At 40.9% G+C, this 17,302-nt stretch overlaps 1 protein-coding gene across 6 annotated transcripts in view; it reads right to left on the bottom strand.

The window, feature by feature from the left end:
• DAO (D-amino acid oxidase) overlaps window positions 1–17,302 on the bottom strand; it is a 127,963-nt gene that overhangs the window by 42,790 nt on the left and 67,871 nt on the right. For all 6 annotated transcript variants that reach the window (XM_073672446.1, XM_073672451.1, XM_073672428.1 and 3 more), the window contains 4 exons: window positions 10,940–11,152; window positions 9,689–9,803; window positions 5,818–5,894; window positions 546–611 (listed from right to left, as the gene is read on the bottom strand). In XM_073672446.1, coding sequence (XP_073528547.1) covers window positions 546–611; window positions 5,818–5,894; window positions 9,689–9,803; window positions 10,940–11,133 — 452 coding nt within the window. In that variant the 5' untranslated portion in view covers window positions 11,134–11,152. The remainder of the gene's footprint in view (window positions 1–545; window positions 612–5,817; window positions 5,895–9,688; window positions 9,804–10,939; window positions 11,153–17,302) is intronic.

Raw genomic sequence — 17,302 nt, 5'->3', positions numbered from 1 at the left:
GCTTGGTTTGAATTCAAGGGGAGTACGGCAGGGAGAAGATGGCTGGAACTAGCCCCTTGGATTAGTCACCTAAGCCACATGGTCCCCGGCCCAACTTTTAAATGTATGTTTTACTCTGAAGCGCCACAGTGCTTCATAGTAAAACATACCATGCTCAAATGATGGAATCAATATATGATTTATGCCGCCTACGATTCTGGCACCGTGAATCATCTGTCAGATTCGGTTTAGGGTGAATTTAGACATCAGTGAAACACGGTCTGAGTATGGACCGCCATGCACAGATGGGCCCGGGTTTCTTGACCCGAACTTGACAGCCTCATAGATACAGTACATACCGACGTCTAAATTCGGCCTTAGGAAAACCTACGGTACAATGCACCCAATGGGGCAAGTTGTGGTTGAAACCAAGCATTAGGGTTTCCCCAATGTAGTCAGCACACTAATAATGCATTGTACGAATAGCAATTTAAGATGTATACATTGCCCTGTGTGTAAATTGCCTTAATGCAATACAGAAGACAGAATTAGTGTTGGAAACGTACCTTTTGGTCAGCCATGGTAAGTAGCTCTTCCCTTCAATCATCAACGCAGTGTTGAACCAGCCATAGCTGTAATAAAATAATGTAATATAACATTTATTGAACAGATACTGTAAAGTGTCCATTGTGTCCCATTTGTCTTCACCCCCGAAAAGCAGCAATCTGTTTAATAAAAAGACTAATGGGCCAGCAATAAAAAGTTATAAATTCTGAAACCCAGTTTGCCTCCAGTAGAAAACATTCACATATCTGATTTCCATGATTATTGGTGAAATGTGTTGGATTTATACCAAACTTACATATCTGTGCACCCGTATAGCTAAATGCATTATGGTAAAAAGTGTTTATTTCTGGTATTATCTGGTCTATTATATAGTTTTTAAATACAAAGGTTGCTTAAAAATTAAACAATGCCTCACATTGCACACTAGATGGCGCTGATTTCCTGGAACAGAATTGATTTGTTCTGCGTTGGAATGAGGAGTGACACATAAGACAAGCTAAATTACTGTCATTGACAACGGATTACTTCTACAGCAGCAAACACTGGGTAAAAGCACTTTTTCGGATCGGTCCCTAAGGCATAATGCTTTGCATTTCTGCTAGAAGCCTTTTGTTTATTTTTGGATATCATTTGTTTTCAGCTGTACGCACCTTGTACTTTATAACATTCTCCCTCTCTCTGAGTTGATATGGTGCCTAAAGTGGGGAATGAATTACTAAATGTAGAGTAAAATTGGGGCCTGTGTCATTCGGTTTGGTTGCATGTGCGGAACCCTTTATAATATTTACACCATTTGTGTATATCTCTCCTTTTTTTCATATCATGGCCAATACAGTAAGACAGGGAATTGCTTTTTTATGCCATGCCTAAGTGTTGTATATAGTGTAGTCCAAACCATTAACATCGCAGGTTACTGGGAGATCTGAAGATATTAGCTCCTCTACTAGGAGAATTTTTTTTTGTTACTTTTTAATCCATTTTTGGAAGGAAGGAAGGAAGGATGGTTATTTGGTAATGTTGATTTTTTATTTGTTCACTTGGCGGAATATAAAACGTTTTGGTTTTTTTTAGCACAAATCACTACAAAGACAGCAATACCAATTTTGTAAATGTTTTTATTAGTTTTATTTTTTCATAATAAAGCATTTTTAATTGTTAAAAAAATGGACCTGGTTGTCATCTGGACTACAGCTATCTAAGACCATAATCACACATTTGTGATTTCCTGTCTGGGTACAGACCACCATAAACCAACAGGCCATAGGTCTCCTGACCTGAGCTCGACTGCTACATAGGCATATGAGCGGCTGTCGAGTTAAGGTCAGGAGACCAACGGCCGGTCCGTACATCACAGTGCATACTTGGACCACAAAACACGGATGTATGAATGTGTAAGGGCAAATTAATTCCGGGAAAGATAGAGTCCAGCTCAAACGCATGCACTGTTTGAAGATCTGGAGCAAAGGAAGCATCTGTGCCTTGGACGTAGATAATTGCAAACAAAGAAAAATCCAGCTCCATGAAAGTCCAAAACTCTTCTTTATTGGTGTGAATAGAAAACACTTCAGTTGGTGAATTTAAAATGCCATGGTAGTAGATAAAACAACTAGTTGCAGGTAGTGAAACTCTTAATCATGTTTAATAAAGGGTTTAATAAAGAAGAGTTTTGGATTTTTTTTCTTTACAAATTAATTCCACTGATTGATTCAATCTATTATCTGAGCTATGCAGGTGAATTTGTGCCGATTATGTTACTCATGGCTAAACAGCAATGCAAAGATAGTTCACAGCTATCCACTGTCTTGAATGGTTATAAGTTAACCCACCCACTGAATAGAAAAGCATCACCAGTACCCCGAGTTTGGACATTAAGAAAATAAGTAAAATGAAAAAAAAAAAAAAAAAACAGGCAAGTATTTTAGTCTAACATCCTCTCTGATTACGTGAAAAAAATTTGCAGTATTCAGTTAACACCACCCCACTTGCAGCATTAAACGACCATCAATCAGCTACTTGGCTAATCGGTGGTCATTTAATTGCCTGTTTCGACAGACTGCATTTGCTACGTGCACTGAATGACCAGTAACAAATCGTTCAGCTTACAGATGACAATGTGCTGCCGAGAATGATGATTTTTAAGTCAGATAACAAATCATTTTACCTAGTTTTGGAAATTCGTCGAGTGGTTGACAGCCTGTTTACACTGCACAATTATCGAGAAACGAGCAATCCTAGGAACGCTCCTTGACGATAATCGTGCAGTATAAAACCAGCTTTATTCTATAGTTATTCATCTAATACACATAGAGTGGGTACGGAAAGTATTCAGACCCCTTTAAATTTTTCATCCTATATTTCATTGCAGCCATTTAGTAAATTTAAAAAGTAAATTTTTTTTTCTCATTAAAGTACACTCTGCACCCCATCTTGACTGAAAAAAACAGAAATGTAGACATTTTTGCAAATTTATTAAAATAGAAAAACTGAAATATCACATGGTCATAAGTATTCAGACCCTTTGCTCAGTATTGAGTAGAAGCACCCTTTTGAGCTAGTACAGCCATGAGTCTTCTTGGGATTGATGCAACAAGTTTTTCACACCTGGATTTGGGGATCCTCTGCCATTCTTCCTTGCAGATCCTCTCCAGTTCTGTCAGGTTGGATGGTGAACGTTGGTGGACAGCCATTTTCAGGTCTCTCCAGAGATGTTCAATTGAGTTTAGGTCAGGGCTCTGGCTGGGCCAGTCAAGAATGGTCACAGAGTTGTTCTGAAGCCACTCCTTTATTATTTTAGCTGTGTGCTTAGTGTCATTGTCTTGTTAGAAGGTGAACCTTCGGCCAAGTCTGAAGACCAGAGCACTCTGGATGAGGTTTTCATCCAGGATATCTCTGTACATGTTTCCTTCAGTTGCAACCAGTCATGATGTCCCTGCAGCTGAAAAACACCCCCATAGCATGATGCTGCCACCACCATGTTTCACTGTTGGGATTGTATTGGGCAGGTGATGAGCAGTGCCTGGTTTTCTCCACACATACCGCTTAAAATTATCACCAAAAAGTTCTATGTTCGTCTCATCAGACCAGAGAATCTTATTTCTCAAAGTCTGGGAGTCCTTCATGTGTTTTTGAGCAAACTCTATGCGGGCTTCATATGTCTTGCACTGAAGAGAGACTTCCGTCGGGCCACTCTGCCATAATGGCCCAACTGGTGGAGGGCTGCAGTGATAGTTGACTTTGTGGAACTTTCTCCCATCTCCCTACTGCATCTCTGGAGCTCAGCCACAGTGATCTTGGGGTTCTTCTTTACCTCTCTCACCAAGGCTCTTCTCCCACGATTGCTCAGTTTGGCTGGACGGCCAGGTCTAGGAAGACTTCTGGTGGTCCCAAACTTCTTCCATTTAAAGATTATGGAGGCCACTGTGCTCTTAGTAACCTTGAGTAATGCAGAAATTCTTTTGTAACCTTGGCCAGATCTGTGCCTTGCCACAATTCTGTCTCTGAACTCTTTGGGCAGTTCCTTTGAGCTCATGATTCTCATTTGGTCTGACATGCACTGTGAGCTGTGAGGTCTTATATAGACAGGTGTGTGCCTTTCCAAATCAAGTCCTAACAGCGGGACTCCAATGAAGGAGTAGAACCATCTCAAGGAGAATCACAAGGAAATGGACAGCATGTGACTTAAATATGAGTGTCTGAGCAAAGGGTCTGAATACTTATGACCATGTGATATTTCAGTTTTTCTTTTTTAATAAATTTGCCAAAACTTCTACATTTCTGTTTTTTTCAGTCAAGATGGGGTGCAGAGTGTACTTTAATGAGAAAAAAAAATTGAACTTTTTAAAATTTACCAAATGGCTGCAATGAAACAAAGAGTGAAAAATTTAAAGGGGTCTGAATACTTTCCGTACCTACTGTAACTATCAACAGAAAAATAAATAAGTTATAGCTCTTGGAAAAAGAGGAGGAAAAAATGAAAATGTGAAAATGAAAATCGGATGTTGTTGGAAGTGGTGAAATTTCTTGGAGTAATATTCCCTACTTACTCTTGACCTATTAAACTTGTTGCTTATTTTTCTTATGGCTTTGGCTTGTATTCATATATTGTTTCTTCTCCAGTCCTTGTCTGTCTTTATTTAATTCATTACTCTATTTCTTCGACCTTTACTCTGTACTGGTTGACCACATGTCTTTTCCTATGAGACTATAGATAATAAAGCAAATTTTCTACAACTTCATAAGTGTTTGTTTCAGAAGCACTCCTTGGTTGTACACATGATGTCATACTGTGTTATTGCTACTTGCTGATCACCCAATTGCAGCATGTGATATTTCAGTTTTTCTTTTTTAATAAATTTGCCAAAACTTCTACATTTCTGTTTTTTTCAGTCAAGATGGGGTGCAGAGTGTACTTTAATGAGAAAAAAAAATTGAACTTTTTAAAATTTACCAAATGGCTGCAATGAAACAAAGAGTGAAAAATTTAAAGGGGTCTGAATACTTTCCGTACCTACTGTAACTATCAACAGAAAAATAAATAAGTTATAGCTCTTGGAAAAAGAGGAGGAAAAAATGAAAATGTGAAAATGAAAATCGGATGTTGTTGGAAGTGGTGAAATTTCTTGGAGTAATATTCCCTACTTACTCTTGACCTATTAAACTTGTTGCTTATTTTTCTTATGGCTTTGGCTTGTATTCATATATTGTTTCTTCTCCAGTCCTTGTCTGTTTTTATTTAATTCATTACTCTATTTCTTCGACCTTTACTCTGTACTGGTTGACCACATGTCTTTTCCTATGAGACTATAGATAATAAAGCAAATTTTCTACAACTTCATAAGTGTTTGTTTCAGAAGCACTCCTTGGTTGTACACATGATGTCATACTGTGTTATTGCTACTTGCTGATCACCCAATTGCAGCATGTGATATTTCAGTTTTTCTTTTTTAATAAATTTGCAAAAATTTCTACATTTCTGTTTTTTTTTCAGTCAAGATGGGATGCAGAGTGTACTTTAATGAGAAAAAAAATAACTTTTTAGAATTTACCAAATGAAAACAATGAAACAAAGAGTGAAAAATTTAAAGGGATCTGAATACTTTCCGTACTCACTGTATATGATAATATATAGATAAATATAAAATAAGAATACGTTGTAGAGTTGTTTGAGTGGTTTGACGCTTGGCAGTAATGAGAGAAAGGAAGATATTATAATGTGAAGAATCAATTTTTTGCTTAGCTATTGGATATGTTTTTTTTAAAAGACTGACAAACCTGTATCCAGGAAATAATTCCAATTCTTTAAGTGTAAGGTGTCTAAACCCAAGGACATCATCTTTCCATGATGGTTCCTGGAAAAACAGAAAATACAGGTGTGATAAACAGCTTGAAGTTACATTTTAGTTATAAGGAGTACATATGGCTGCATAAAGATTTGTATAAAATATACTATTCTGGCAGTCTCCAGCCACAATTGGTAGAAGGATGGAAGCTAATAGAAGCATACTGTATTACTGAGCTCTGTGTATAATAGTACGCAGTAAGCTCCAACACTCCCTCTAGTGGCGGTTCCAGGTAGGCAGAATGTAAAGTTTTGCTCAGGCAGTCCTCAGTCTAGTTTAAATACCACTGCCCAACATAACATTATGGGCTAATCTGATCCTGTTGAGAATGAATATGCATTTGTTTATATTTAATATTTAAGTATATTTAATACTATAGTCAGGCTGGTTTTACACATATCTTATAATGTACTGTCCCATGAAAAGGAGGGGTTTTTGTAAAGTTGTTTTCTGGGTTTGTGAAATAAAGGGCACCTAGTGGGGCAGGATTTCTTGGAAGATATAATCTAGGTCATATTTACACAAGCCATAAGAACAAAGTTTTGTAGAGTCTGGATATACTACATTCAGTGTTAATTGTGTGTAATGTACATATTTTATACATTATATCTCCAATGTACTGATGAGTGATTTCACTGAGCTGGCACACTACAAATGATAGTAGGCACTGTGACTATTCACCTTCCATCGCCTGCTACTGACCTAACATTGTGATCAGAAGCTCTACCATGTCAGCATTGGAATATGTGCGATTGCGCAACCTTAGTATGAATACAGACGCCTCGTTTTCAGTAGGTAACAGTGATTTCATTAAGGCTAATTTTATCTTGACCTTTAAACACTCAAAGCAAAATGCTCATTGATTACATAAAATTATCTTTTGTGCTGCACAAAAGATCACCGTTCTCAGCAGCACATTTTCCGGTGTAAAAAGGGGCTGTGCTGTCGAGAACAATAGGAGCCTATGCTCACAGAACAATGTATTACTGATCGCTCTCCAAAGTGATTTGCCTGTGTAAACAGATTATAAAACCACCGGCGACTGCCAAATATTTACTGATTGTCGTTTAACGAAGCCATGTCGGCTTATGAAAATTACATTCATGGTGTCTTTTAGGCTACGTTCCCACAATGAGCTTTTGGTGCATTTTAGATATTGCAGAATTTCTGCACCCATTATGTAAAATAGGTTACTTGCATTTTTTTATTGTGTTTTTGTGTGCGTTTTTTTAACATGTGCTTTTATCGCGTTCTTGACGCTGCATTGTTGTCTCTGTTTGGTGTGTTATACTTTAAATAAAGCTGCTTTGTTTATGATGCTTCCTGGTTTTTGCTTTGACAAAACATTATTGGCATACTTAGGTGCGAATTACATGCGTTTTTGATGTGTTTCTGCGGCGGTAAAATTTCCGCAACTAATGCAAGTCTATGGGGAAATTCTGCAGAGAAAACTCAGCGTACTCGCAAGAGAAATTGACATGCTGCGGATTTGAAAAGCGCACCACAGGTGAGTGTACACAGCGTTAAAAAGAAACATAGTGGGCATGAGATTTCTAGAAATCCAATCCACTTTGCAAGAATTGTAAGGCGCTGTGTTTTTGACGCAGCAAAAATACACAGAGTCAAAAACATACAAAAATCTCATCGTGGGAACGAAGCCTTATAGACCAGCTACACAACACTCATGTATGTAATCAGTCATTTTATATAATATATATATATACAGTACAGACCAAAAGTTTGGACACACCTTCACATTTAAAGATTTTTCTATATTATCATGACTTTAAAAATTGTACATTCACACTGAAGGCATCAAAACTATGAATTAACACATGTGGAATTATATACTTAACAAAAAAGTGTGAAACAACTGAAAATATGTCTTATATTCTAGGTTCTTCAAAGTAGCCACCTTTTGCTTTGATGACTGCTTTGCACACTCTTGGCATTTTCTTGATGAGCTTCAAGAAGTAGTCACCGGAAATGGTTTTCACTTCACAGGTGTGCCCTGTCAGGTTTAGTAAGTGGGATTTCTTGCCTTATAAATGGGGTTGGGACCATCAGTTGTGTTGTGCAGAACTCTGGTGGATACACAGCTGATAGTCCTACTGATTAGACTGTAAGAATTTGTATTATGGCAAGAAAAAAGCTGCTAAGTAAAGAAAAACGAGTGGCCATCATTACTTTAAGAAATGAAGGTCAGTCAGTCCGAAAAATTGGGCAAACTTTGAGTGTGTCCCCAAGTGCAGTTGCAAAAACCATCAATCGCTACAAAGGAACTGGCTCACATGAGGACCGCCCCAGGAAAGGAAGACCAAGAGTCACCTCTGCTTCTGAGGATAAGTTTATCTGAGTCACCAGCCTCAGAAATCGCAGGTTAACAGCAGCTCAGATTAGAGATCAGGTCAATGCCACACAGAGTTCTAGCAGCAGACACATCTCTACAACAACTGTTAAGAGGAGACTTTGTGCAGCACGCCTTCATGGCAAAATAGCTGCTAGGAAACCACTGCTAAGGACAGACAACAAGCAGAAGAGACTTGTTTGGGCTAAAGAACACAAGGAATGGACATTAGACCAGTGGAAATCTGTGCTTTGGTCTGAGGAGTCCAAATTTGAGATCTTTGGTTCCAACCACCGTGTCTTTGTGTGACACAGAAAAGGTGAACGGATGGACTCTACATGCCTGGTTCCCACCGTGAAGCATGGAGGAGGAGGTGTGATGGTGTGGGGGTGCTTTGATGGTGACACTGTTGGGTATTTATTCAAAATTGAAGGCATACTGAACCAGCATGGCTACCACAGCATCTTGCAGCGGCATGCTATTCTATCCGGTTTGCGTTTAGTTGGACCATCATTTATTTTTCAACAGGACAATGACCCCAAACACAGCTCCAGGCTGTGTAAGGGCTATTTGACCAAGAAGGAGAGTGATGGGGTGCTACGCCAGATGACCTGGCCTCCACAGTCACAAGACCTGAACCCAATCGAGATGGTTTGGGGTGAGTTGGACCGCAGAGTGAAGGCAAAAGGGCCAACAAGTGCTAAGCATCTCTGGGAACTCCTTCAAGATTGTTGGAAGACCATTTCCGGTGACTACTTCTTGAAGCTCATCAAGAGAATGCCAAGAGTGTGCAAAGCAGTCATCAAAGCAAAAGGTGGCTACTTTGAAGAACCTAGAATATAAGACATATTTTCAGTTGTTTCACACTTTTTTGTTAAGTATATAGTTCCACATGTGTTAATTCATAGTTTTGATGCCTTCAGTGTGAATGTACAATTTTCATAGTCATGAAAATACAGAAAAATCTTTAAATGAGAAGGTGTGTCCAAACTTTTGGTCTGTACTGTATATATATATATATATATATATATATATATATATATATATGCATATTTTCATTCTGAATCCAGGTTGCACTTCAGATGCTTCTGAAATGGTAACACATAAGTGGTATAATGTGTTTTTTTTACAATATAGAAACACAATCCTCAGTGAGAGCTCCTCAGAGCGTTTCCTTTGCCCCCTTTAGGGTAAGCTCACATGACATTTATTTCAGGTGTTAAATAACTGCTTTAGGACAGAAATAAACATCAAGAAAATGTCATCGATTATCGAGACTGTTTTTACTTGGAAAACTTGTAGTTTTGGACCAATTGAAAAAAAAAATGTTGTGTGAACATACCCTTATACTATATTAATGCTTCTTGTCCTGTCTTTACATATAAGAGTACATTAATATCCACTATATATTTTAGATAATTATCGAAAAAAGCCATAACACTTTAGCATTACGTACAGGTGCCGGTTCTTTCAGCAAATTGTATCCAGACTGCAGAAATAACCCCATGTCCTGGGCATCCTCAGAATGTACAAATTTTAGCAAATAGTCAAACGTTTCCTTGCTCCATTGACTTAAAAACAAAAAACATTAAGCTTGATAAATACAATGAAATATTTCCTATAGAAAACCAAGTGATTGCTAAAGGGGTTTTCCCACAAACGAAAGTTAATTTTAATCAATAGATCTTGGAATAATAATAACTTTCACAATTGGATGTGTTTAAATAAAATGTCCCTGTGCTGAGATAATCTTATAAATATTCCCCTGTGTAATGGTTGTTTCTGACCGTACAGGGACATGGTCTGATCATACCACAGCTCCTGGACAGGGGAGGAAGCAAAAGAGTATACAGACATTACAGCCGGGGATCACAGCTTATTCTTTTTGCGAGGTAATACATTACCCTGCCTGTTTTTAAACAATGTTTTACTTCAAAGAAATAATCAGCTGTGATCCCCTGCTGTCCTGTCTGTATACTTTTTTGTGTCCTCCCCTGACAAGGAGCTGTGGTATGATCAGACCATGTTCCTGTACGGTCAGACACAGCCATTACACAGTACACAGCAGGGGCACATATATAAGATTATCTCAGCACAGGAGCATTGTATTTAAACACATCCAATTGTGGAACTTATTATTATTTCAAGATCCTAGTGATTAAAATGAACTTTTGTTCGTGGAAAAACCCCTTTAAATGTACCGTAATTATCTTCTCTATATCTCACTATTAGGACAGCACATCATCACTCCTGCATGTGAATACACACGACTACTCTTTCTATGTTCAGTGAAGTACAATTCCGTTTTACCTAAAATTACAAAAAAGCCCCTACAAATAATGAGGATATTTTGTGGTACTTTATCATTTGAGGTGCTTGGCTTTTTTTCAAAAGAGAATGCTCTAGGTATTTTTTTATCTGCTTTTTTCCATAGGCTTCTCTACAGGGCAGGAAGATGCAAAAACAAACAAACAAATGTCTAAAAAAAAACAAAAGGAACTTGTATAAAAATGAAATTCTATGTGTTTTTTTTAATAGGTTTAGAAATGCCATTGTCTTGTCTCTTGCGGGTGGTTATCCTTGGAAAATCATTTGTACTAAGGAGCAATTGCTTCTGCACAAATAGTTACTAAAATGATACCCATCTATGTGTGTCTAAAAATGAAATAGAGGAATGAGGAGTCAAAAGTAGAATTGAAAGACTTACGTCTCCTGCTTTTTTCCATTGTCATATAAATATGGCTGCCACAGGCCTGCTGCTCCATCACTAGTGGTGAGTGGGGTAAACTTGTCTGCATACACCTCAATCTTTAGAGGATGTACTAAATTATGGTACTGGTTGTGAATACATAGGGCTGTGGAAAGTCCAATCACTCCAGCTCCTATTACTGCAACATGCATGTTCCTGGCGATTACTACCCTGCAGGACAAAGCACAGAATAGGTGAATGATGGAAAAAACAAATCCAAAAGCAGAACTTATTTATGCATTACCTGTACTTGTGGGGTCTCTTGAGAATACAGCATTGTGCCATACAAACTCTGTCTTAGATTATGCAGTAGTTTATAGTAGCTAATGTGCCTTGTAGCCAAAGTGCGTTAGTCAGTCAGTAAGTGTGTGACAGTGTGCAGCACAGCCATTTTGCACCGATTCTGCATTTGAAGTTGGACATACCAAATATAGGATTGTTCCTGCCACTTGTTGAGAGGAGGGTGTGTAGACCGCAATCAACACCCATAAATCTGCTGTGGACTGTAAATTTTGGGAGCTGAAGATGTCTATGGATACTTCAAATCAGAGCCAGCGTCAGCACCCGGCGCACCCAGGCAAGTGCCGGGGCCCTGAGCAGGCGGAGGGGCCCACAGCCATTGGGCACCCGCCACGCTAAGGGACCTGTGAGCGGTGCGGTGCCGGTGTCAGCGCCCGCCACCCCCCCCCCGCTTGCTCAGGGCCCCGGCAGCCGACACAATACTTACCCCTCCCCGTGCCTCCGCAGCGTCTTTCGCGTCCTCTGACTGTGACGTCTCAGGTCAGGGGACGCGGTGACGTCCTTACACCGCGCGCGCTCTCTCCTGACCTGTCACAGTGCAGAGCGGGAAGACGCGGGCGACGCTGGAGTCCGGAGCAGCGCCAGCAGCAGGTAAGAAGTGAGGTAAGTATTGAATTTTTTTATTTTTTTCACGTATGGGGGCATGGGGCATTATATGGTGGGGGTGTATGTGACATCCTGCATGGGGCATTAATTATAAGGTGAGGGGGGAAGTGACATCCTGCATGGGGCATTATAAGGGGGGGTGACATCCTGCATGGGGCATTATAAGGAGGGTTGGTATGTGACATACTGCATAGGGCATTATAAGGAGGGTGGGTGTGTGACATACTGCATGGGGCATTATAAGGGAGGGGGTGGTCTGACATCCTGCATGGGGCATTAAAGGGGGGGAAGTGACATCCTGCAAGGGGCATTATATGGGGGGAGAGGTGACATCCTGCATGGGACATTATATGGAGGGGGGAGAGGTGACATCCTCCATAGGGCATTAAAAGGGGGGGGGTGACATCCGGCATGGGGCATTATAAGGAGGGTGGGTATGTGACATACTGCAGAGGGCATTATAAGGAAGGTGGGTGTGTGACATACTGCATGGAGCATTATAAGGGAGGGGGTGGTCTGACATCCTGCATGGGGCATTAAAGGGGGGGAAGTGACATCCTGCAAGGGGCATTATATGGGGGGGAGAGGTGACATCCTGCATGGGACATTATATGGAGGGGGGAGAGGTGACATCCTGCATAGGGCATTAAAAGAGGGGGGGTGACATCCTGCATGGGGCATTATAAGGGGGGTGACATCCTGCATGGGGCATTATAAGGGGGGGACAGCCTGCATGGAGCGTTATATGGGGGCCAGTATTCTGTATGGAGCGTTATATGGGGGCCAGTATTCTGTATGGAGCGTTATATGGGGACCAGTATCCTGTATGGAGCGTTATATGGGGACCAGTATCCTGTATGGAGCTTTATATGGGGACCAGTATCCTGTATGGAGCATTTTATGGGGGCCAGTATTCTGTATGGAGCTTTATATGGGGACCAGTATCCTGCATGGAGCGTTATATGGGGACCAGTATCCTGTATGGAGCGTTATATGGAGACCCGTATCCTGTATGGAGCTTTATATGGGGACTAGTATCCTGTATGGAGCATTTTATGGGGGCCAGTATTCTGTTAGGAGCGTTATATGGGGACCAGTATCCTGTATGGAGCGTTATATGGGGACCAGTATCCTGTATGGAGCTTTATATCGGGACCAGTATCCTGTATGGAGCATTTTATGGGGGCCAGTATTCTGTATGGAGCTTTATATGGGGACCAGTATCCTGTATGGAGCGTTATATGGGGGTCAGTATCCTGTGTGGGGCATTATATGGGGGCTAGTATCCTGTATGGAGCATTATATGGGGACCAGTATCCTGTATGGAGCATTTTATGGGGGTCAGTATCCTGTATGGAGCATTATATGGGGTCCATTATACTGTATGGAGGACTATACTGTCCGGTCTGCACTGTGCGCTGTGAGGATTCGCCGGTTTCTGAGCAATTGTAGAGATTACAATAGATATCGCTCATGTAATGTAGTAAGTGAAATCTTTGCATTGTACTATATATATATATTTCTCTGTGGTATCTGTGCATCATGAATCGTGGTATGTGCTAAAGGGGCCCACTGAGACTCTTTCGCCCGGGGCCCACAAAAACCTGGAGCCGGCCCTGCTTCAAATGATTGTGAATTGCTCCCTAATGTCTATGGCCTTGTGGATGATTATAAAGAGAAATTTCCTGCTAAAGAGGGAGTGTGGCCATCTTCTGGAATAGTAAAAAGTGAAATACCCTGGGAAAAGTATGATTCTTTGGATCAGTACTGCTAGGTATGCCCTTAGTATATTCTACAATTGTTAACCACACCAGCCTGCCTGCTCTGCAACCAACTATGATGAATAATTTCGTGGACTGTGACAGTGAGTGAATCTGTGGTCTGCACAGTAAAGGTCTACTGTGCCTTGTATCAGTGGGTAGCACTGCAGACTGTACCAAGTGAGAGTAACTATTGTGTCGTACCGTGAATTGGCGATTGCCTGCTGTGTAGTACAGTTGAAACCAGAAGTTTACATACACTATATAAAAAGACACATATGCACGTTTTTCTCAATATCTGACATGAAATCAGAATAAACCTTTACTGTTTTAGGTCAATTAGGATTAACATAATTTTTAATATTTGCCAAATGCCAGAATAATGAGAGAGAATGTTTTAAGGCATTTTATCACTTACTGCAAAGTCAAAAGTTTACATACACTAAGATTACTATGCTTTAAACAATTCTGGACTGCCCATATGATGTCATGTGTTTGGAAGCTTCTGATAGTTTTTTTGGCAATATCTGAGTTAATTAGAGACACACCTGTGGATGTATTTTAATGCACACCTGAAACACACTGCTTCTTTGAGTAGCATCATGGGAAAGTCTAAAGAAATCAGCCAAGATATCAGGAAGAGAATTTTGGACTTACACATGTCTAGCTTATCCTTGGGTACAATTTCAAGATACCTGAAGGTGTCTCGTTCATCTGTACAAACAAGTATACACAAGTATAAACAAGATGAGAATATCCAGCCATCAAACCGCTCAGGAAGGAGATGGGTTCTGTGTCCCAGATATGAACGTGCATATCAATCCAAGGACAAAATCAAAACACCTTGTGAAGACGATGGCGGAAGCTGGTAAGATTGTGTCAATATCCACAGTGAAACGAGTACTGTATCAACATGGGCTGAAAGGCCACTCTGCCAGGAAGAAGCCATTACTCCAAAAGAAACATAAAAAGTCAGATTAATGTTTGCAACTGCACAGAGGAACAAAGACCTTAATTTTTGGAGACATGTCCTGTGGTCTGATGAAACAAAAATTTAACTTTTTTGGGCATAAAGATCATCGTTATGTTTGGAGGAAAAAGGGAGAACCTCGGAAGCCTAAGAACCCCATCCCAACTGTGAAACACGGGGGTGGCAGCATCATGTTGTGGGGTTGTTTTGCTGCAGGAGTGACTGATGCACTTCACAAATTATATGGCATCATGAGAAAAGATTATGTGGCAATACTGAAGCAACATCTCAAGACATCAGCCAGGAAGTTAAAGCTTGGGCGTAAATGGGTCTCCAAATGGACAATGACCCAAAGTATACTGCCAAAATGGTAACATAGTGGCTTAAGGATAACAAAGTCAATGTTTTGGAGTGGCCATCACAAAGCCCTGATCTCAATCCTATTGAAAATTTATGTGCAAAGCTGAAAAGGCAGGTGCAAGCAAGGCGACCTACAAACCTGGATCAGTTACACCAGTTTTGTCAGGAGGAATGGGCCCAAATTCTGACCAACTATTGTGAGAAGCATGTGGAAGGATATCCCAAACGTTTGACCCAAGTCATTAATTTGAAGGGCAATGGTACCAAATACTAATGAAATGTATGTAAACTTTTGACTTTGCAGTAAGTAATAAAAATGCCTTAAATCATTCTCTCTCTTTCATTATTCTGGCATTTGGTAAATATTAAAAATTATGGTAATCCTAATTTACCTAAAATGGGAAAGGTTTATTCTGATTTCATGTCAGATATTGAGAAAAACTTGCATATGTGTCTTTTTTTATAGTGTATGTAAACTTCTGGTTTCAACTGTACATGTTTCTATTCTTGACTGAAATCATTAAGTTTTATGCCTTTACACTGATGCATAACCACTAAGATTTGTGCCTCAATCCTGAAGGGTAAACAATAATCCTTGTATCATAATTTTTTGTTTAACCATCATGTCCTGTGCCACTACTCAGTGTGTAACCGTGAAGCTCGTGGCCTCTGAGAGAATGACTTGCCTCTAATTGCAATGCCATGCAGAAATTGAGTAAAGCTTGCTACAGTAATGTGTCTGTCAGAAAATGCACCTTACTAGTATTGTGAAAATAACCTTGGCACTCAAAAAAATTCTGCTTAAGAAAATTTATTACTTATTACAGTCCATATTGGTATACAGTAAACACGGTCCTGAGTCCCCTACGAGCTCCCCAGCAGGCTGTCCTAGTGACTCCTTCAGCTTATCTTCCCCTATACCATTGACACGAACTTACGGTCAACTGAAGAAGGTCGTGTAGACCGAAACGTTAACGTATGTTTACTGTATACCAATATGGACTGTAATAAGTAATAAATTTTCTTAAGCAGAATTTTTTTGAGTGCCAAGGTTATTTTCACATGTTACAGGGCACGGTCCCTTCTTGAGCACCACTCTAGGGTGTGCAGTGATTTTTTGATTTCCTTACTAGTATTGGGCACCATTTTGGGGGTGAAAGGTCACCCATTTAAAACTGACCTGCTCACGAACGTTACAGGGATTAAAGGGAATCTGTCACCCCCTGGGACCTATCAGACCGCTAATATGGGCATACAGGTTATAGAAATCTAAATCTATACTTACCTGTATGTCCCATAGTTCCATATTATATTAGCGGTCTTGTGGCTGTGAAATAGCTTTTTATAAAATTCCTTCTTCTAGGCTTGGCGTCCGGGGGACGCCAAGAAATGCCCACCTATATGCTTACTTTAAATATTCACCCCCTCCCCTGCCCGCCCCTGCACGTCACAGGGCCCTGTGATGTGCAGTCTAGGGCTGCACATCCTGCGCATGCGCAATGCGCGTATAGCTAAAGGCGCTTTTTTTCTTTCTCCCTTCCCTATTTTACTGATCTGCTCTAGTGCGCAGGCGCCGGGAGTCACTGTGACTTCCGCTCCAGTGACCTCCAGCGTGCGCAACAATGAGGTTTGGTCCCCACTTCCTCCTAGCATCCTGCTATCTGGGAGGAACTGGGGACCAAACCTCATTGTAGCGCACACCAGAGGTCACTGGAGCGGAAGTCACAGTGACTCCCGGCGCCTGCGCACTGGATCAGGTCAGTAAAATAGGGCAGGGAGAAAGAAAAAAGCGCCTTTAGCTAAATGCGCATTGCCCATATGCGGGATGTGCATCCTTGGACTGCACATCACAGGGCCCTGTGACGTGCAGGGGCGGGCAGGGGAGGGAGGTAATATTTACCGTATTTTTCGGACTATAAGATGGTTTTGGGGCGTGGGGAGCACTGAATATTCATGCTCCTTAATAGCAGCACACAGTGTAGCCGCGCTGTGGCTCCTGCTGCTGCCGGAATCGCTGTAAAAGGGCATGAATATTCAACCTCTCTCCACACCCATGGGCACACGAGATAGCCGGCAGCAGCAGAAGCCGCAGCGCGGCTCCGCAGTGTCCCGGCTATGAAGGAGAGTGAAGTCATTGCCCCCCGCCCACACAGTCCCACACAGTGACTTTCGGCAGCTGATCTCTCCTTGTGAGCCGCGCATGGCAGTGATGCCATGCGCGGCTCACATGGAGAGATCAGTGCGGGCAGACCGGACACAGCGCTGGAGGAGAGAAGAAAGGTGAGTATGAGTGTTTATTTATTTTTTATGTGCAGCATGATGGGG

The sequence above is a fragment of the Phyllobates terribilis genome, unplaced genomic scaffold (assembly GCF_046119375.1).
Source record: "Phyllobates terribilis strain yellow unplaced genomic scaffold, ASM4611937v1 Scaffold_1__5_contigs__length_1240528914, whole genome shotgun sequence".
Taxonomy (NCBI): domain Eukaryota; kingdom Metazoa; phylum Chordata; class Amphibia; order Anura; family Dendrobatidae; genus Phyllobates; species Phyllobates terribilis.
The sequence above is the reverse complement of the archived record's forward strand: the minus strand, read 5'-3'. Positions and strand labels throughout refer to the sequence as shown.